At 50.5% G+C, this 20879-nt stretch overlaps 1 protein-coding gene across 2 annotated transcripts; it reads right to left on the bottom strand.

The window, feature by feature from the left end:
* Nucleotides 1–232: 232 nt before the first annotated feature.
* CD74 (CD74 molecule) lies at nucleotides 233–9121 on the bottom strand. 2 transcript variants are annotated; one of them, XM_005599148.4, is made up of 9 exons: nucleotides 8809–9121; nucleotides 5178–5350; nucleotides 4887–4966; nucleotides 4279–4341; nucleotides 3391–3486; nucleotides 2983–3070; nucleotides 1755–1946; nucleotides 1166–1228; nucleotides 233–867 (listed from the first exon to the last, which is right to left on the bottom strand). In XM_005599148.4, exons 1-8 carry the CDS (start codon nucleotides 8883–8885, stop codon nucleotides 1179–1181), a joined length of 819 nt encoding a protein of 272 aa, XP_005599205.2. In that variant the 5' UTR covers nucleotides 8886–9121; the 3' UTR covers nucleotides 233–867; nucleotides 1166–1178.
* Nucleotides 9122–20879: the final 11758 nt, after the last annotated feature.

Below are 20879 nucleotides of genomic sequence, written 5' to 3'. Positions count from 1 at the left end.
ATGGGCAAGAGCCTATTTCTTTTTGAAAGTAACCAGTGTTCCTCTGTGTTAAATGTGGAAATCAAGTGTGTCTGTGTCTGAAGTCTACAAGCCCCGCAGTCCGGCCCCCCAGGCATCTGTGTTTGGGTTCCCTGGACTGCATTCTCCCACCCAGAGCACTGGGTTCAAGGTCTTCAGTTACCTCCTTGGGGTAAATGACCCAGATCCCAACAGAACAGCCAGGAGCCAGAAATGGTCTACTTACTACCTTTTATTCTTACAGGAGCCGCCGCCCTAGGGGCTGGTGACAAGCTTGCTGAGCAGAGGGAACTAGGGGTTGGCAGAGAGTGAGGAGGGGTTGTGGGTGGAGAGGCTGGTTCTTCCTGGCCGAGTGATGCTGGGGACAGAAAGGGTGGCTCATCCCCCTAGTTAAACAGGCTGGAATGCTGAGGCCAAAAGCCAGAGGGGAGGGAGAGCAAATGTGTTGGACTTGGGGGAGCGTCGCCCCCTCTCCCTGCACCTGCCTGCCTCGTCCAGGGGCCTAGATCTTGGAGCTCCATGCTAGCGGCTGCTGTGGCGTCAGAAATGGTTGTCAGCCCAGGTCTTGGCCCACCTCCTTGGGTGTGGTGTCCCTGCTGATGGGCAGTGTTGGGGACCCTGCGTTGTTAATCTGTGCTGTTCTGAGGTGATTTCTCGTCTCAGGATGATGGAGAGCCAGGCACCAGAGTCTCAGGGAATGAGGTGCAGGGTGGGTGACGGCAGGTGCAGGGGGTTGGGTGTAAGGGCAGGAGAGGACCTAGGGTTGGGGGACAGAAGGGCACAAGGGAGTTGCGGCCATGCAGGGCTGGCTGGGTGCTGGCGGCTGCGTCTGCTGTTCTCATAGGATGACTACGGAGAGACAATGCAGCAGGTTACGGTTGGGGTTGCCCTATGTCCCTACCCCTTCCCAGCATCCTGGGGCCTCAGAGCAGTCGAGGACTCCCCACCCTCCACTGCCGCCTGCTCGGGTGCAAGTATTGACCATCATATAGCCCCCCACAACCCCCAGTCCTCATCTATGAAACAGATGACCCAGGGAGGCTGGAGAATGGCCCGGGGTCATGCTGCGCTGGCCATCCACCCATGAGGGAGTCAGCCCCTCTAGGGATGAGCTGCTGGGGATCAGTCTCCCCGCAGGGGCCCTTACCTTGGCTGAGATCCTACTTGGCCATGCCCACCCCAGACGACAGATCCTCGATTTCCAGTGGTTCTGCAAAGGAGCAGCAAATCCATTTGTTACTCACCATCCAGCCTACCACACCCACTGGCAAGGGGCCTGGGGCTAGTTCTTTCCAACCTAGCCACAGGCCTAGTGCCTGCCAGAGCAGGTGCCAAATCAAATGGAAAGACGCTTGCTGGGTGGTGGCTGAAGTATGGGGAAGTGAGTGAGCAAGGCCAAGGAAGCAGTTGATGAGATGAGCAGGGTGGATCTGTAGCGCTCCTGGAGGCATGAGTGGATGGGGCACGGATGGTGCAAATCACCGTGAAAGGATCGAAGGGTAAATAAGTAGATGAGCGTGGATGTAAGGGGAGAAATGACAGACGGACAAACAGATGAAGAATGCGCAGGTAGGTGGAGGGATAAAGGGGGGATCACATGGCAGAGTGGCTGCCCCCTGGGAGCTGCCCCCTCGAATGTCCTGGTCCCAAGTGCCCCAGGAGGGATCTTACTGCCCCTCGGCCTTCCTGCTCCTTCCTGCTCCTCCGATGCTCCCTGGCACGGGGCCACTGCTTACCACTGCAGTTGTGGTGCCCGCGGCTCCTGGTGTGGGGGACCTCGGTGCCGTTGGGGAAGACGCACCAGCAGTAGCCGGTGCTCCCATAGCACTGGAGCGGCATATAGTTGCCGTTCTCGTCGCACTTGGGCTTGAACACGCCCGGGTGGATGGCAGGGATGCGGCTGACCTCTTCCTGGCACTTGGTCAGTACTGAAGCGACAGGCACGGCGAACACAGTGAGTGAGCGGGCTCTGGGCCCGGGACTCAGCAGAACCAGAGATCCACATACCAATGCTTTGGGTCCAATACCTTCTGCCCAAGTGACTGTACTCTCGCTCTACCTATTGCACAGATAGGGAAACTGAGGTCTGGACCAACAGGGTCCAAGATCAAAGAGGAAGGGAAGGGCTGTGCGGCTAATTCATCTCAGAGTTTGCTGATTTCTTCTGATACTCAATGCCTATTAAAGGTTGGAATTGCACCTATGATTCTGATTTCTAGGGAAAAGCAATGGACACCTTGGTAAGTCTGAGCTTCTGTTACTGGGGGTAGCCAAGTAGAAATGGGGGTTTGTTTTGGGATGCTGTAGAGGGGATTCAAACATCAGCTGGGAGTCGGTGGAGATAGCATCCAAGGTGCCTTCTATGAATCTGTGATAGAAAAGTCAGGCCCATGGCGGGGTGGGCCGTTGATCTGCCATCTCTGAACCCAAAGCTTAGAGGGCAGAGACTTGTCCAAAGTTGCACAGCACATCAGACAGCACCAGGAGGACACGGCGCTCTTAAAGGCTTTAGGGCTGAAAATCCTGGTCTACACTGTCCACCAGATGGAACAACTCCAAGGCCCCCTTGTCTGGCACCCACTGACTGTGTGACCTCGAGGAGGTCTCTCTGAACCCAGCCCCCTCGCTGGAATCCGTGGAGTGCAGTGCAGGGCGGGGAAGCCCATTGTGATGACTCCTGGGGTGTGACGGGTGGCTTTTGCTCCAGTCCACTTGTGCAGTGCGATCCTCCATAAGGGAGGTCACCTCCTGCAGGGATGCCTCTGCCCTATGGGGCCTCAGACAGGATGGGGCTGAGGGGCAGCCGAGCCCAGAAGGAACAGGTGGGAAAGACAGGAGTGAGCGGTGAGCGTGGCTGGAGAGTCCAGTGCTTGGATGGGGAAGTGCCCCGGGCCCCAACCTGTGCAGCTCCACAGGAGCCCTGAGGGAGCTCCCAGAGCCGGCACCCACGCCCACTCCCTGTACCTTTTGTCGGACCCTGAGTGGGCTTCTCCTCCAGCGAGTTCCTGCTCATTTCAAACAAGAGCCACTGATGCATCCAGTTCTCAAAGACCTAATGGGGATAGAGGCAGGGGGTCAGGCTCAATAGCCCTCTGCAACCCTGCCTGGCTTTGCTCCTGGGGACAGAGACGTGGAGGGCCGGACAGGGTCCCAACACCCCAGAGGCCAGTACCGCCTGGCTCCCCTTAGAGACCCACGGGGCTCAGTCGAGGTGGCTCCTCAACTCTAAGCACTCCGTGTCTGTGTAAGTGCTGGTCAGCCTCCTCCAGCTTTGGGAGGACGGCCTCCCTGGGCCACGCCTCACCCCACCCCTTCCCGGCCCTGCTTTGGACGTCAGGAAAGAGAGAGCGCGAGTGCGGGAAACCCGCCGACCTTCCAGTCCAGGCCATCCATGGTGCTCTTGAGGTGCTTCAGGTTCTCTTGGAAGCTCCCCTTCAGCTGTGGGTACACTTTCAGGGGGTCGGCCCTCTGCAGGGTAGCAAGGCAAGAAGGAAGGTTCAAGAGAGTTCCCTAGCAGGCAACGTGAGATGTGCGGCCCATGTTCCCCTCGTCCTCCATTCTGAAGGGTGGGACCAAGCTGCACCAAGCTTGGACCGTGGACCTCAGCCATGACGGAGCGAGGGAGGGGCAGGCTGTAAGAGCAGTCCAGCTGCTCAGCTACAAGAGCCCAGGGCTGGGAGCCGGAAGACCCAACTTCCAGGCCTAGTTCTACCAATAACCCCCAGTCTTCTCATCTTTCTCATCTCACCTGGCAGACTCCTACTCATCTTTTGGGTCTCACCTCCTCCAGGAAGACTTCCTTGACCCCACTGCCACCCCCCAGCTAGGTTGGGTCCTCTGCCTCTTTCTTCACAAAGCCCCTGCACGTCCCTCATCACCTGGTCATTTATCTGTCTCCCATGTTAGCCTGGGGTCTCATGGGATTGGGAGCTGCTCTGATTGTTCCCCACGGTGGGCCCAGAGCCTGTACAGTGCCTGGCACCAAGCAGACATGCAGTAAAAAATTGGGAAGGAAAAAATGGTAATCTCGAGCAAGTCTCTTCCAGGCGTTGGGCCTCAGTTTTTCCATCTCAAACACAAAAAAGCAGGGAGTGGTGAGGCTGGACTCCACATAACGTTGAAGGGCCACGCTTGCGTTCCCTCACTAATCTGGTGAGTCTGTATGGAACGCCCGCTGTGAGCTGGCATGGTGCAGCCCTGGGGTGCGGCTGGGCCAGGGGCCTGCAGGGCAGGCAGGGCCGCCCACTGGGTCGCACTCACCAGGAGCAGGTGCATCACGTGGTCCTGTGTCGTGTTCCCGTACTTGGTGGCGTTCTGCATGGGCTGTGGAAGGAAGGAATGCGGTCACCAGCACTGGCCCACGGAGGAGGGGCCCTAGAGCGGAGCCAGCAGCCGGGGTCTAGGTCAGAGTCTGAGTCCCAGGTGCACAGTGGGCCCAGCTCTGGCACCTCCAATTGTGAGAGCTCAAGCAGATCACTTTCCCTCCTGCCTCAATGTCCTTATCGGTCACATCTGCATCAGCTGTCCTGCCCAGGGCTCTGTGGGCAGCAGATAGTTGTGTGAACAGGAACATCCCCCATGTGTGCTATCGGGGCACTGAGAAGGGAGGGACTGAGAAGCCATGGGAAAGGAGCACTGTGGGAATGGTGGAGGGCAGGGCCTTCCTCCAAGGGTGGTTCCCAGAGGCCTTCCTCCCCGACACCTGGGAGCCCTCTTCTTCCTGAGGTGGGCCCTGGCCTCCCCCAGCAATCAGGACCCCCTCCCAGCTGGACTTTTCCTGGGTCAGCTGTCGTCCTTGTCTCTTGGCACCTGCCCTCCATCAGAGCCAGATAACACCTCCCCCTTCCTCATCCTGGGGTTGTCCTTACCCCGTGGGACAGGCCTTCCATGGGCAGCGCCTGCATCAGCATGGGGGTGGCCACTCGAATCTTGCTCACAGGTTTGGCAGCTGTGGGGGCAGGAGGTACAGTATGAGTGACCCCAGTGCCCAGGGAAGAGGTACTCAGATCTGGGGACAAAGGTCTCAGGCTCTGATGAGAAGGGGCTGGAATTCCAGACCAGAGGGAGAGGCCAGTGGGCCCAGCTGGTGCAGGAATGGGGGTCTCTGAGGTGATGGACAGAGGCTCTGGGAGGTGTCAGGACAGAGGTGGGGCACGCACACTTGGGCAGCTTCATGCGGAGGCTCTCCAGCTGCAGGTTCTGCGCGGTAACGGTCAGCTTGTCCAGCCGGCCCTGCTGCTGGAACAGGAAGTAGGCGGTAGTGGCCTGGCCGGCCAGGAGCAGAGCCACCAGGACAGAAAAGCCTGTGTACAGGGCTCCACGGCTGCACTTTCTGTTGGAGGGGAGAGAGGATAGGTCAGAGGAGAGTCCACGGAGGTCGCTACCCCAAGGACTGGCTGGAAGTGGGGGGTGGGCCCCCCTCAAGCTATTCTTAACATACACACACTTTTAGCACAAACAAGTGCCTTTGGTTACGCAGCTTGAAGACATTCCCCCGCCCCTACTTCCAACCATTGCTGCCCCTGCCGTCCTCCCGAGTAGAAGGCCTGGAGCTGCCCTGGGCCTGGGCTGAGCCGGGAAGAGCCAGGGACGAAGGCCTTGTCCTCTCAGGGCCTCGGTCCCACCTGTGCCATGAGGAACGGTGGAGGGTCTCCCCAGGTTCCCTCTGTCAGGGGATCTCCTGAGGATCAGGGCTGCCTTAAAGGGGAAGGGAGCTTTCACCCCCTACCTACCCAACCCCTGCAGTGAAATCAGAGAAAAGGGAAGGAAGTGGGACCCAGACAGCAGAGCAGGGGGACCACCTGAAAAAGAGAAGTGAGGCCTTGACGTTTTAGGAGTGGGTTGGGGGCAGTGGACAATGTCAGAGGGGAGCAGGGCCAGGTACCACTTCCTCTGGGGGCACATCCTCTGCCCAGGCTCTCCGTGTGTCTTTGAGTAAGTCCTTGCCATTCTTCGGGCCTGTCACATGGGTCCCTCTCACCTCAGCAATTCTAGGATTTGATGGTTTTCCTCTTTGAAGTGAGATCAGACTGTGATCTCACTTTAAGTAAGATCAGAAGTATTTCAAATGGTGATATGCAACTGTGTAGGGGGCGGGGTTCAGCAGGAGTATGTTGCCTGAGCCTGTGTGACCTGGGAGAATTTCTCACCCTCTCTGGACTGGCTGACTGCACAGGGAAGGGTGGCCAGGCCTCAGGGAGCCCTTGCAGCTGTCGGCCTTGGATGTGGTTTGGGGGAAGGTAAGGATCCTGCGCCAGGACCTTGGGAGTTCCTGATCTGTTTTTTCCCACCGCGCTCAGGGCTGGGACTACTAGGACCCACTGGAAAGTGTCAGGATGAGACTGCACCCTGCTTCCTCCAGCAACCTGCAAGGACCGGTTAGGAAATTCCAGGAAACACTTCTGCCTAGTAACTCATCACATCACAAATATGGCTTATTCTCATTGGCTCTCTGCTTGCCAGCCTCTGAGCTTTCCCAGCCAAGGCCCAGCCCAAGGGATTGTTATTCTGTAAGGAGAAAACAAAAACCCTGTGTGGGGAAAAAGCGGAGACCAGACAGGAAAGGAAAACAAATCCTGCTTCTTGGACGTCCTAAGGAACAGGGGTGGCCTGGCCTCAAAAAGTGGTAAAAACTCCTAACAGGCCTGGGTCTTGCCTGGGTTCAAGCTCTCCAGCTCATGACCTAACTGTGCACCCCTTCTGCACCCCCATACCCCGTCTAGTCCCAGCTCCACCTCCCACCACCCTTTTCTGAACTTCAGTTTCTCAGAAGGCCTAAAAATCTAGAGAGTCATATTGGAGATGAGACCGTAGCCTGGACTAGAATCCTGGCTCTGCTGCTCCCTGAGCTTGGGGACCAGGGGCAAGTCAACTCTCTGAGTAACGAAGCAAGAACATCTACTCAAAGGGTTGTTATGTTAAAGCGTGACGCTCTCGTTCCGTCCCTAGCACACAGTTAGCAATGCTGTAAGTAACACTGTGTACTATTCTCAGGGGAGCTAATAATTAACTTTAGCATCTGGTTTCCTTCCTCTTTATACATCTTGAAGGCCTGTCCTCTGGTGCTGGATCAGTGCCAATTCTTGTCACACCCCTCCCTTCATTTCCTCCTTTCCACTGTTTCCTTCTTGAATAAAAAAAAGTTATTGACCAAAGTCAAGAGCCAACCAGAACCAGCAGGAGTCATGAGACAAGTGTTGCCAGGCAGAAGTGTTCACGAAAGGGTCCGAAACAGGCTCAGGTCTGGAATGGCCTGAGCACACGGGGTGGGCCAGTTTTAGAAGCAGCAACTAACTAAAAAGAAAAGCAGATGAGGATTTGACGAGGGCACACACCTGTACACTGAGCCTACGCAGGGTCTGCCACTCACCGGGTGGCCTGAGCTCAGAGGAGTCCCACCTCCCCTCCCACAAATCATGCCTCTAGAAGGGGGCCGGATGGTATAGAGTGAGCTCAAACTTTGAAATCAGACTAGTGCTGCGTTCAAATTCTGGCTCCAATATTCACTAGCTGTGATGATAGGTAAATTAGTTACTAATCTGAGCCTCCATTTTCTCTGATGTAAACATGGGGATAATAGAAGGACCTGACTCCGAGAGTTACTGTAAGAATTAGGGTTTAGTTTAGCATTTACTTATGTGTCTGGCACATAACTAATCTCAGTCATTACTAACTGATTGACATCTGGTGACAGGTATACAGTGAACGGGAACCATTATCATAACTATTGTTGTCATGATGATGATTATTATTATTATTACTGAGACCCAAAGAGAAGCAGTGATTTATCCAAGTCATACGTGACAGTAGCAGAACCTGGACCAGAATCCAGCCCTCACAAGAGTCCTAGCCGTGGGATTCCTCAGGATTTTCTCAGGCCACTGCTCTCATGGTGCGTATCTGGTTACCTGTCTCCGGAAAGCAGCTCCTCATGACCTCTCTGAGTGTCTCTCTCAAACGACTTTCTGCCTGGCAACAGCTGACATCACAGCTGTAAATCCCCATGATTTGCATATTACTTTGTGGAGACTGGGGGGAGCGGGGAAAATGGGGTAGCTGCATTCTAACCGCCCCCCCCCCTTCTTTTTCCAAGGACACACATGAATGAGACCATCTCGGGGCTGGGAGAGGGAGCTCAGAATCCTCTGGATGGCTGTGCTGGCCCCTTGCTGCAAGGAAGAGGGGTACAGGCAGGGTGTGACCCACATCAACACTCAGCCCCTTCTAGAAATTTAGCCAGAGCCCCCTCGCCCTTTCTTGACCCCATTCCCACATCTCTCAATCCCTCCTGCGATGGCAGACATCTCCGTCTCCTCTACAGACACCTGCAACTGTAACTCCCCTGATATAAACACATACACCTGCCCGTGGAAATTAGGAGCAAACTCCTCTCTGATGAGCTGCTTCTACCATCCTCTTTTAGAAACTGTGTTTCTCCATCTAAGATCCATAACATTGTCCAAATCTGGCTCAAGGTTTCTAAGCCAGTGTTCATGGCCCAGCTTCGGGGGGTCCGTGAAGCCCCTGATATTGTGTGAAACTCTAGGGAGAGAATCCAAAGCTCTCTTCTGATTCTCAGACGGGAAGTGCATGATGCAAAGAAAGTAAAAACCCCTGCCCTAGAGGAGCTCCCTCATTTTACGGGAGGGCCAGAGACTTGCTCAAATTCACCCAAACAGCTGTGTTAGACCAGAGCCTGAACCCGAGCCTCCTGTGACTCCCGGTCCAGTGCTCCTTCCACAGCACCAGTGCCTGTCTGCGTGGTCCAGGATTGTGTGCTGTCACACATACCTCTCCGGGGCTGCGGGGCGCTGGCCCAGGATGGGCACCTGCTCATGGTTGGAGATGAGGTCGCGCTGGTCTTCCATGGTTCTGGCTCCGGATCTTCCCCACGCCTCCTGCTGCTGCTGCTGCTGCTGCTGCTGCCTGCGTGTCTGGGACCCTGAACCCCTGGCTCACCTCTTGAAGTTGGGGCTGAGGAAGAATCTGATTCGTCCACAGGAGGCCACTCCGCCCACCTAGTAGAAGTGGAAGTGAAAGCCACAAAGCTGGAAATACCCCCACTGGGCAAAGCTGCCTTTAATGGGACAGGATGGGGAGGGGGAGCTCCCCAGGCAGGTAGAAAGGCCAGCATGCTTCCATTGGCCACCCAGGGCCCTCATCACTTGTTTCCAGGCAGACCTTTGGATTCATAAGGCTCTTTGGATGTTGGAGAAACAGGCAAATATTCACTCCCCAGATAGGAAATCACTTGGACACAGAAAATGCCTTCTTCTGTCTCCCCTTCTCACCCATAGATGAGTGGGCTCAGGAAGGGGCTGCTCGAGCTTTGGCAAGTCCCTCTCCTTCTCTCTGCTCAGTTACGTCGCCTCAAAACAGGGGAGGAAGGTTGGAGTCAGGGCTCCCTCTGCTCCCTTCCAACTCGAGCACTGAGTGAACCTGACTCCGTGGTTCTTAGCCTCGGGTCCTAATATTTGCCCCCACTGACCAAGCCCTTCTTTGCACCGTGCTAATCCAGTCACAGGCTTCATTTCATTTCCTCTGTACAGAGACCCTCTGAGGACTGTTTTACCTTATTATTCCATTTACACAAAGGGACACGGAGGCTTTGAGAGGCCACATGCTTGCCCAGGCCCGTGCCTTCAGGAATTGGTGGAGCCCGTGTTTTTAACCACTCTACTCTCTGCCTCCTGATGCTCAAATTGTGGGGTTCAAATTGCGGAGGGTGGGGGCCTCTGCAAGGAGGGGCGGGGGAGGGACCGGGAAAGGGTCCCCATGGGGATTTAATTGTGTTGGCAAGGTTTTATTTCTTACTATCTATGGCTTGTATACCATATTTCTTTTATTAATCTTTGCGTCTTTTGTGTGTTTCTAAATTTGCATTAATAAGTTTTTTTTTAATTTAAAAGACTCTGTGGTTCTGAGATTCAACAAGTCTTAGGTGTCAGGAGCCAAGGGAGAGAGGATATGTATTTTCCAGGGGGGGAGAAAAGCAGACACGGCCTTCAATGCAGCCAGACCTGAGTTCAAATCCCATCAGAAACATCCTAGCTGTATGACTTGAGCCAGTCCCTCAACCTTTCTGAATTGGTTCTCTCCTAATAGAAGAAAGAGAGAAGAACAAGGCCAGAGTCGATATGATGGTTACCATGACCACCTCAAGGCTGAGCTATGGACAAAAATGAAAAATTACATTTTAACCTTGACTGTCGCCAGATAGCCAGAGAACAATGCAATAGTTTTTCCCTGCAATTGTTAGGCCGTTTCAAAAGCCCTGGACACAAGAGAAAGTGTAGCTGGAAAGGGAGACCAATCAGAACTGGACTCAGCCTCAACCTTGCACACTCTGCACTTTTTGCCTTTAAAACCAGCCACCCCAATACCGGGGGATGGGGGCTCACCTATCAACTTGCCGGTTGAGGTGTACTTCCCGGGTTTGCAAACCTTTTAATAAAGCCTCTCTTTTCTCTAAAATTTATCCTTGCCTATAAAGCTGCTCGTTTTGGTTAACACTCCTTTGTAAAGTAAGGGCAATGACACTAAACTCGCAGAGTTGTTAGATTAAATAAGCATATAGCACAGAGCCTGGTACCCGAGAAGATGCTCAAGAAATGAAACTGTTATTCACATATTTACTGCTAAGAAATTTGCTGGCTAATCAAGACAAATGAAATCATATATCCACACAAACTTGTGCATGAATGTTCATGGCAGCTTTATTCATAATAGCCAAAAAATTGGAAGCAACCCAAATGTCCATCCACAGGTCACTGGATAAGTGGATTGTGGTCCATCCATGCAATGGCTACTAATCAACCATGAAAAAGGGAGACTACTGATGCCTGCACCACCCGGAGGAACCTCACAATAATTCTGCTAAATTCCACCGTGTGAAAGAAGCCAGGACAAAAGAGGACATACAGTATGATTCCATTTAGATGAAATTCCAAGACATGCAAACTAATTTACAGTGATAGGAAACAGATGAGGATTGAGGAGGCACAGTGCAGGAAAGGACAAGAGGGAGAGATGGCAAAGGGGCACAAAGAAACTTCTGCGTGTTACGGTTATGCTCATTATCTTGATTGTGGAGCTGTTTTCACAATGTATATATATGTCAAAGCTGACCAAATTGTACATTATAAGTATGTAAAGTTTATTATATGTCAATTATGCCTCTTTAAATAAAGCTATTTAAAAAGTAAGACTTTTCAAAAAGTTCTCTTAAAACACAAGCAACAAAGAAAAATAGTAAGTTGTGCTTCAAAGGACACTGTCAAGAGAGTAAAAAGTCAGCCCACAAAATAGGATAAAATATTTATAAATTATATATCTGATAAGGGTCTAAAGTCCAGAATATATAAAGAGCTGTTATTACAACTTGACAATAAAAAGACAACCCAATTTCAAACAAAGGATATGAACAGACTTTTCTCCAAAGGTGATGTACAAATGGTCACTAAGCACATGAAAAGATGCTCCATATCATTAGTCATTAGCAAAATGCAAATCAAAGCCACAATGAGGTACCAATTCACACCTACTATGATGGCTATAATCAAAAAGACAGATAATAACAATGTTGAAAATGTTGTGGAGAAATTGGAACCCTCATCAATTGCTGGTGGGAATGTAAAATGGTGCAGCTACTTTGGAAAATAACTTGGCAATTTCTCAAAAAGTTAAACACAGAGCTACCATGTGACCCAGTAATTCCACTGCTAGAAATCTACACAAGAGAAATGAAAACATACTTCCAACAAAAACCTGTACACGAATGATCATAGCACCATTAATAATAGCCCAAAAGTGAAAACAATCTAAATATCCATCAACTGACAAGTGGGTAAACAAAATGTGGTATAGCCATACAAAGGAGTATTATTTAGCCACAAAAAGGAATTAATACCTCAATAAAACTGCTGTTTTTTTAGAAAAGAGTGAAGTACTGATTCATGCCACAAACTGGATGAATTTTGAAAACATTATGCTAAATGAAATAAACCAGACACAAAAAGCTACATGTTGTATGATTCCATTTATGTGAAATGTCCAGAAGAGGCAAATCCATAGAGACAGAAAGTAGATTAGTGGTTGCCAGGAGCTAAGGGGAGAAGGGGATGGGGGATGATTGCTAATAGGTATGGGGTTTCCTTTTGGGGTGATGAAAATATTCTGGAATTAGATAAAGGTGATGATTGCACAACTTTGTAGACATACAGAAAACCATTGAGTTGTCCAATTTTAAAAGCTTGAATATTATTGTACGTGAATTATAGCTCAATTTAAACACATTTCTTGGTAATGATGCTAGAACACACATACCTTTGCTTCCTCTCTCACTTTGCTCTGTCACTAAAATGACAAAGAGTTTTTTGGTTTTTTTAAAGAATAAATCTATAAGGACAGAGAAAACAGCAGCAGAATTTTGGAAGCTGGAAAGCAGGTGGACTAGAGGTAATTTCCTTAACAGACCCCAGAAAGCTCAATCCTAAACCTGCAGCTAGAAAAGCTGAGAAGGTCCCTATTTACACAGCAGAACAGGCTCAGGAATTGAGGTGTTAGGCACCTGGGAGAGGGCAAAGGTGGCGCTAAAAAGGGGAGGATTTGTTAGAAGTCTGTTCACGAAACTGTCATAGATACTGTCATCCTCTCACTCCCCAAGACCCCCCACCCTCCTGCTAAGAGGAGACTGGAAGTTTCTCCCCAGGCACAGTGCAGCATATGGGCCCAGTTCTGAAGCTGAGAGTCCCGGCCTTCTCCCTACCCAGTTCCCAGAACGCCAGAAGCCAGGCCTTCTCCCTCCAGGCAATTAATGGGAGGATCCTCCTCCAGGGAGGATGGGCATCCCAGGAGGAATTACCTAAAGATTCTGACATTGGGGGTTCCCAGGTGAAACAACCCAGCCAGGCAACTCTACGGGGCAGCCCTCGGTGGATGCGCCCACTCTCGGGTCACGGCTTCCATTTGGCTTTCAGGCAATCAAGGATCATGGGACGCCTGAAGAAAGAGAGTGAACAAAACAAATAACCAAACCCCAAAAAGCACCAGGGAGGAAACAAACGGTCATTAACAGCCTTAGAGAGATACAGGACCCTACTCCATCCACGAAACAAGAATAGGATGCTATAAAGATATGAGTACTATTAGAAACACAAACAAAGGAACAAATGGCTCTTGAAGATTAAAAAGACAAGGGCAGATACTAAACATCAGTAGATGGAAGATAAAGTTTTGTTGTAGTTTCTTTTTAATCTCCCAGAAAGTAGACCACAAAATAAAGATAAAAAGAAAGAAATCAGAGAGAAAAGATAAAAGAATTAAAGACCAGCTCAGGAGGCCCAACAGCCAAATATCAGAGTTCCAGAAATAGAGAACAGAAAATTAAGGGGAAGAAATCATCAGTGAAACAATTCAGTACAATTTCCAGAACTCGAGGACATAAATTTCCAACTGAAATGGCTCAGTGAGTACTGAGGACAAGGTATGAAAATAATTCCACACCAAAGGACATCACCACGGAGTTTCAGAAAAACAAAGACAAAGAGAAGATTCTGCAAATTTCCAGAAAGGAAAAAAAAAAAACAGATAGAAAGAATCAGGCATCAGAATGACTTTAGACTTCTTAACAGGAACCCTGGAAACCAGAAGATCATGGAGCAATGCCTTCAAAATTCTATGGGAAAATAATTTCCACCATAGACTCTTAACTGAGCCAAATTATCAAATGGGTGAGGGTGTTGTTAAGATATTTTCAGACATTCAGTATCTCAAAAAATTATTCTTTCTCCAAAAGCTTCAGGAAGTTATGCTCCACCAAAATGAAGGATTTCACTAAAAATAAAGGAAGATCTGGGACATGGGAAACTAAAATTCAAGTCAGAAAGGGAATGGGGACCCCCAGGATGATGGTACAAAGAAATCCTAGGAGGAAAGCCACAGATCCACACTGGATCAGGCCTGCAGGCTCTGAAGGACATTTCTTCAACCAGATAAAATGGATAACTCTCTGATCTACCTGACTGTGCTGAGAGGCAAGTTAGTCATTCCTGGAGAGCATTCATGAAGCACAGGAAAACCAAGACAACTGTTAACTCTTGGGAAAACAAAAGTTCTACAGGACGTGAATAGCAATCCTAGTATACTACGTAGCTCAGCTACGAACGGCATTTACATTGTCATGATGTGGCAACCACTGAATACTGACCTCACCGAACATACGATAGAGGCGTATGGGAAGACAGGAGGATAGGAAGAGGGACAGATGGACAGAGGAGGAAAGAGGGCTAAATCTTCATCTTCCATAGTGAAAAACCAAACAGATGATGCTTACAACTGGAAAACCAGGAAATAACAATCCCAGAAGTGATTCAGAGATGTGGAGTTAAATACCAAAAGAACTGGCTTAAGAAGTTTGAAAGTGGCACGAAGAGGAAGGCAAGGAGCTGCTGTGTTCACAGCCAGTCTTACAGAAGCATTTGATCTTTGAAATATGTGAGTTTATAACTGACACAAAGTAAAACAGGGCCTTTCCCTTGTGAAGCCACTTTAGGCCACAGCTGAGGGTGACCCCAAAGGTCATCCTGTCCTTGCCCCCAGGAGGCTGGAGATAATTTGAGCAAGGGTGGGCCCCAAAACTGAGTTTCCCAGGGTGGGCCGGATGAGGGCTCCCTCCATCTCTTCTCACAGGGTGAGAGGTCCCAGTTGTCACACAGCCCCACCACCCACCATCACTGCATGGGGAAGGAGACAGAGTGACAGGAAGCAGGAAGGCCTAGTATCTGAAACATTCTTAGGGGATACAGGGTTAAGGAGGATTCAGCTCCCCCATTGTTCATATGGAGAAAGTCTGGCTCAGAGGTGGGAAAGGAACTGGCCCAAGGCCACACAGCAAGGTCACAAAGAACTGGGACTGGCCCATGCAGTATGACACGAGTGTTAAACAAAAGAGCTCTGGGGGCTGACCCATGGCTGAGTGGTTAAAGTTCCACACATTCTGCTCCAGCAGCCTGGGGTTGGTGAGTTCAGATCCTGGGCACGGATCTACTCCACTCATCAGTCATGCTGTGGAGGCATCCCACACACAAAAAAATAGAGGAAGATTGGCAGAGATGTTAGCTCAGGGCTAACCTTCCTCAAGAGAAAAAAAGGAGGAGGGGAGGAGGATTGGCAAGGATGTTAGGGCAAATCTTCCTCACCAAAAAAGAAAAAAACAAAAAAAAACCCAAAAGAGCTCTGGGGTAGACTTCCTGGATTCACATGGCATTCAATGGCGGATCACAAAGTTGAGGAAGGGAAAATGCAGGTGAGTCAGAAACATCTTTTCTCCAGAAAGCACGGAAGTGCTCAAAGACTACTGGGGTTTGTCAGAAGGACCCCAGAGCCGACTTGAAGGGGCACCTGCCAGCCAAATAGGGGACAATTCCCGCATCAGTTAGAATAATTTACCCTCCTCTTTAGAAGGAAGTATTTGTTCAGTCTCAATTGATGATCCTTCTTTAGAGAAGGATACAAGCTAATTAATGTAGAAGAAAAGATAGAATTAGAAAATCACCTGTTTGTAACCTGCAGTGTAATAATTGATTCACGCAAGGCCCACCCATGGATGCCAAAACCGTGAGACTAAGGGTTGGGGCAGAACAGGATATTCACATCCCAAAGTTAAAGACGGAAAGGCCTTTACAATGGTGCAGGCCTGCTGTCACCACCAAGCCACTGAACCTAGCATCACCAGTAGTGGGACAACCTGGCATTTTGTGTTTCCTAATCGGGTAAAATAATCAGCAGCAGCTTTGCTAAAAAAATCGTTGACCTGAATTTGCCTTTAGACCTAAACTCCAGTTTACAGGAAATACAGGGGCCAGCAGAACAAGTTAAATAACACGATGAGGAAACAGACAAATCCAGGGACAGTGTATAGATGACAACTGTGCCCATCAAAGAGTCGATATCACGAAAAAAGGCGTGTGTGTGTGGAGAGGATTCTATACTTTAAAAGATTAAAGGGAAATCTAATAACAAATGCAATCTGTAAATCCTGACAAGCCTCTGGTTTGAAAAAAAAGTTGTAAAACGTATTTTTGAGGGGCCGGCCCCATGGCCAAGTGGTTTCGGTGGCCCACGGTTTCACTGGTTTGGATCCTGGGCGTGGACATCGCACCGCTCATCAGGCCATGTTGAGGCGGCGTCCCACATGCCACAACTGGAAGGACCCACAACTAAAGCGTGCAACTATGTACTGGGGGGATTCGGGGAGAAAAAGCAGAAAAAAACCCCATATTTTTGAGAAGCTGGGGAAATCTGAATAAGGACTGAATATTAGATGATATTTGGGAATTATTACTGCTTTTCTTAGGTGTGATAACGGAATTTTAGCCTGCTTAGGAGAATATTTTTCTTTTTAGGAGTTGAAGTCTGAATGAAGTACTTGGAGGTGATGTAACATGAGGTTTGCAACTAATTTTCAAATGGTTCAGAAAAAAAAGATGATAGAAAGATAGATAAAATTAATAATAGTTGAATCTAGGTGGTGGGTACATGAATGATCAACTTTTCTGTATGTTTGAAATTTTTCATAATAAATGGTTGGAAAAAATTAAAGCAACTGTGTACAAATTTGATTTCCTCCTATATAAGAATTGTACAGGCTGCTAGGAAGACACTACATTCCCATCATTGTTACAATGACACATTGTTACACTGACAGTGGGCTCTTTCACAGCATGAGCACAAAATGTGTGTTGTATAACCCTCTTTGAAATTTCTCAGTGACTATCACAAGTTTTTTGGATAGGAAAAAAATTCCAGCTCCACCACTTACCAGATGTGTGATTTTGAGCAAATTACTTAACTCCTCTGTGCCTCAGTTTCCTCACCTGTAAAATGGGCATACTAATAGAACCTGCGTGATTGGGTTGTTGGGAAAATTGAATGAATTAATACACATATGCCTGTCTAGAGACTAAGTGTGAAATAAATGTTAGGCAGTTCAACGATAGGATTTTTTTCTGCAAACTTGCTAAATTTGAATCTGGGACCCTGCCTGTGTGCAGAGATTTGGACCTGCTCAACAGAGCCCGAGGGGGCCTCCTGCTCCCTCTCTGGGCCTTCCTGGAAGTCTCCTCCAGCGGAGACCCTCGAGCTAGTCTAGGTGGAGATGCCTGCCCTGCCTTGGTCTAGGCACTCCTGGCCCCAGAGGTGTGAGTTCCTGCCAGTCCCCCTGGGTGAGCCAGGAGGTGGAGCGTCCCGGGACCTCCAGTCCATCCTATTCTCCTTCTTGGTCCTGAGTCCCTGAGGGGGAAGAGCTGCCCCAGGTGGCAGGCGGTGCATGTCCAGCCCTGTCCACCACCCTACATGGCCTGGGGCCCTCCTTTCTGTGTGGGCCCCCGTGGGCCCTAGTACACCTTGGCTATGCACAAGGGGCTGGAAAAGGTGCTCTTTGTGGGGAAGGAGCTGGCCTGGGCTCCAACCCTGTATCTGCTACACCTGCCTCAGGCCAGTCACTGACATCACTTCTTTCATTCACTCACTCATTCATTCAACAATTATTTATTGCGTGTCTACTGGGTACGTGGGCTATGCTGTTGAACAGAGCAGACAAGTGTCCCTGCCCTTAGGGAGTTTACACTCTAGCAAGAGATAACCAAGTAAATGATATTGTTTGTTATGAGAGCCGTGCGTGAGAGGGGAAGAGGAAAGGCATCACTGGTGCAGCAGGATGGGGCAGGGTGAGTGCTTTATAGGGTGTAGGGATGGGCCTGACTGGCGAGGCGAGATCTGAGTACAGGTGTGAAGGAGACGTGGTGGTTAACAAAGCCCACGTCTGGGGGCATGAAGGAACAGCCGAAGCAGAGGCCCCACGGTGGGGATGTGCCTGGCAGGGCTGAGGAACTGCAAGGAGGCCAGCGTGGCTGGAGTGAAGCCACTGAGATGAGAGTGAGTGGACGTGAGGTCAGCGAGGTACGGGGCCAGATCTGTGGCCATCGTCACGACTTGGGCTTTTCCTCTGAGTGAAATCGGAAGCCGTGGGAAGGCTTGGAGCAGAGGAGTGACATTATCTGACTTGTGGTTTGAAAGGGTGGCTCAGGCTGTCGCGTTGAGAATCTGTCCAATAGGGACAGATAATCCCACTGCCTCATGAGACTGCTGTGAAGGTCCAGGGAGAGCCTGGCTGGGCACCACGGTGTAACAAAAGGCCCTGAACATAGCACAGTGTTTCTGGGAGAAAGAGACTAGCTGCTTGACTCCTTCCTGTCTTACGGAAGGGGCAATTGAGCAAGGAGAGGATTTGATCCACCCAAGGTCAGAGGTTCTTACAACCAGTTCAGGTTCTGGAACTCTGGGACTCTCCTCCCCACTGCCATCTGGCAGGTAGGTCAATAGGATGGCCTTTGGACATGTGATCTCAGCCAGCACAGCCAGCAGGACTGACCGAGTGCTCCCCTATGACTCACTCTCCCGACACACAGATATTAAGCACCAGTTCTACGCCAGGCACCAGGACACAGGGGCATTTGGAGACACCTGGCAAGGGCAGAGCCTGCCTCTGGTGGGGCAGGAATCAGATATCAGTTAGAGACCAGGGTTCCAATGGCTTAGGGGTCAGGGGTCAATCTGTGGCTGGGGTCAGGTCACAGCTGAGGCTGGAGGCAGGGCAACCAGTTAGGAGGCTGTGCTGAAGTCAAGATGGAGAGGCAGTGTCTGAGTGTGTGGAGGAAAGGGGGCAAAGGCTAAAAACATCAGAAGGAAAGTCCACAGGATTTGAGCCGGACTGGATATGCAGAGAGAGGTGGGACCAAGAGGCCGCTGAGCTTTCCTGCTGGGGTGATGGAGAAGATGATGTCATTCATAGAAACAGGAAGTCCTTGGCACGTTACAGGAACAGAAAGAAGCGCAGCGCGTCCAGCCTAGTGAGTGAGGGGAGAGCGGTTTCGGACGCCGTTGAAGGGACTTGCCGGGGCCTGCTTGTGTAGGCCTTGTCGCAGCTTGGTTATTAGTCCAAGAACAATGGGAAGCTGGTGGAGGCTGTCAGCCAGGCAGGGGCTGGGTCTGGTTTATGTTTCGTTTCGCTTGTTTTTTTTAAGATTTTATTTTTCCTTTTTCTCCCCAAAGCCTCACCGGTATGTAGTGGTGTATTTTGTTGTGGGTCCTTCTGGTTGTGGCATGTGGGATGTCACCTCAGCATGGTTTGATGAGCGGTGCCATGTCCGCACCCAGGATCCAAACCGGTAAAACCCTGGGCTGCTGAAGTGGAGCACGGGAACTTAACCACTCGGCCACAGGGCGGGCCCCTGGTTTATGTTTTATTTATTTCCTTATTTTTTAAAGATTGGCACCTGGGCTAACAACTGTCGCCAATCTTTTTTTTCTGCTTTATCTCCCCAAACCCCCCCGTACACAGTCGTATACCTTAGTTGCAGGTTCTTCTAGTTGTGGGATGTGGGATGCCGCCTCAATGTGGCCTGACGAGCGGTGCCATGTCCGCACCCAGGATCCGAACCCTGGGCCGCCGCAGTGGAGTGTGCGAACTTAACCACTCGGCCACAGAGCCGGCACCTGGTTTATGTTTTAAAATGACGTGTGAGGGGCTGGCCCAGGGGCGTAGTGGTTGAGTTTGTGTGCTCTGCTTTGGAAGCCTGGGGTTCGCAGGTTTGGATTCCCGGTACGGACCTAGCACTGCTTATCAAGCCATGCTGTGGTGGCATCTCACATAAAATAGAGGAAGACTGGCACAGATGTTAGCTCAGCAACAATCTTCCTCAAGCCAAAAGAGGAAGATTGGCCATAGATGTTAGCTCAGGGCCAATTTTCCTCAAAAAAAAAAAAAAAAAAAAGATGTGTGGTATACAGATTTAAAGGGGCAGAGTGGGAGCAGGAGACCAGTTAGAAGTTGAAGTAGGGGGCCAGCCCCTGGACCAGTGGTTAAGTTCCCCCGCTCTGCTCCGTTGGCCCAGAGTTTCACTGGTTTGGATCCTGGGTGCGGACATGACACCACTCACCTGGCCATGCAGAGGCAGCATCCCACACGCCACAACCAGAGGCACTCACAACTAGAATACATAACCATGTACTGAGGGGCTTTGGGGAGAAGGAAAAAAAAAAAAAAGACTGGCAACAGATGCTAGCTCAGGGCCAATCTTAAAGAAAAAGAAGTTGAAGTAGTTTAGGTGAGAGATGGAGGTGACTTCAAGTGACGGAGAAGACAAGGAGAAGCAGATGGATTCTATGGCTGTTATGAAGGCATAAACGGCAGGACAGGCTGTGGGAGTGAGGTCAAAGATGGTGCCTGGGTTTCGGGCTGTGAATGGAGGGTGGCATTCGTTGAGATGGGGACGACTGGGAGAACACATTCTGAAATAGGTAAACTCCAGAGTTTGGTTCTGGCTGTATTCTGAGTGCCACTCACGCATAGACACCAAGAAGAGGACTGAAGGTACCAGACCGAAACTTAAATGAGAGTGAACGTGTATATTTGCGAACGATCAATTTGCAGATGGTGTTTAAAGCCACGGGACTGATCAGAGCAGGCCTGCAAATTGGGTTGGGAGGAGATCGGGAGGGGAAGGAGTGGTGCCAGCATGGTACGGGGAGCAGGTAGGGGGGTAGCAGCTGCAAGAGGACGCAGTCATTGTGTTAGAGCATGTTTGTCCGAATACAGGAGTGACTCAGGGTTGGGGGGGAGAGACTGATGATGCTGAGGAGGAGGGGTCCCACTCAGTGAGTCCCATGGTGCTTCCGCAGAGCTGCCCCTCCACAGCAAGGTCACTAGGCTGTCGAGCCTCCTCCCCAGGCTGGGTGGCCCTGGAGTGTCTCTCCTCCAAGGCACCAAACCAGCTCCCTCCCACCTCTCTTTTCCTGCTCCC

Source organism: Equus caballus, chromosome 14 (genome assembly GCF_041296265.1).
Source record: "Equus caballus isolate H_3958 breed thoroughbred chromosome 14, TB-T2T, whole genome shotgun sequence".
NCBI lineage: Eukaryota > Metazoa > Chordata > Mammalia > Perissodactyla > Equidae > Equus > Equus caballus.
The sequence above is the reverse complement of the archived record's forward strand: the minus strand, read 5'-3'. Positions and strand labels throughout refer to the sequence as shown.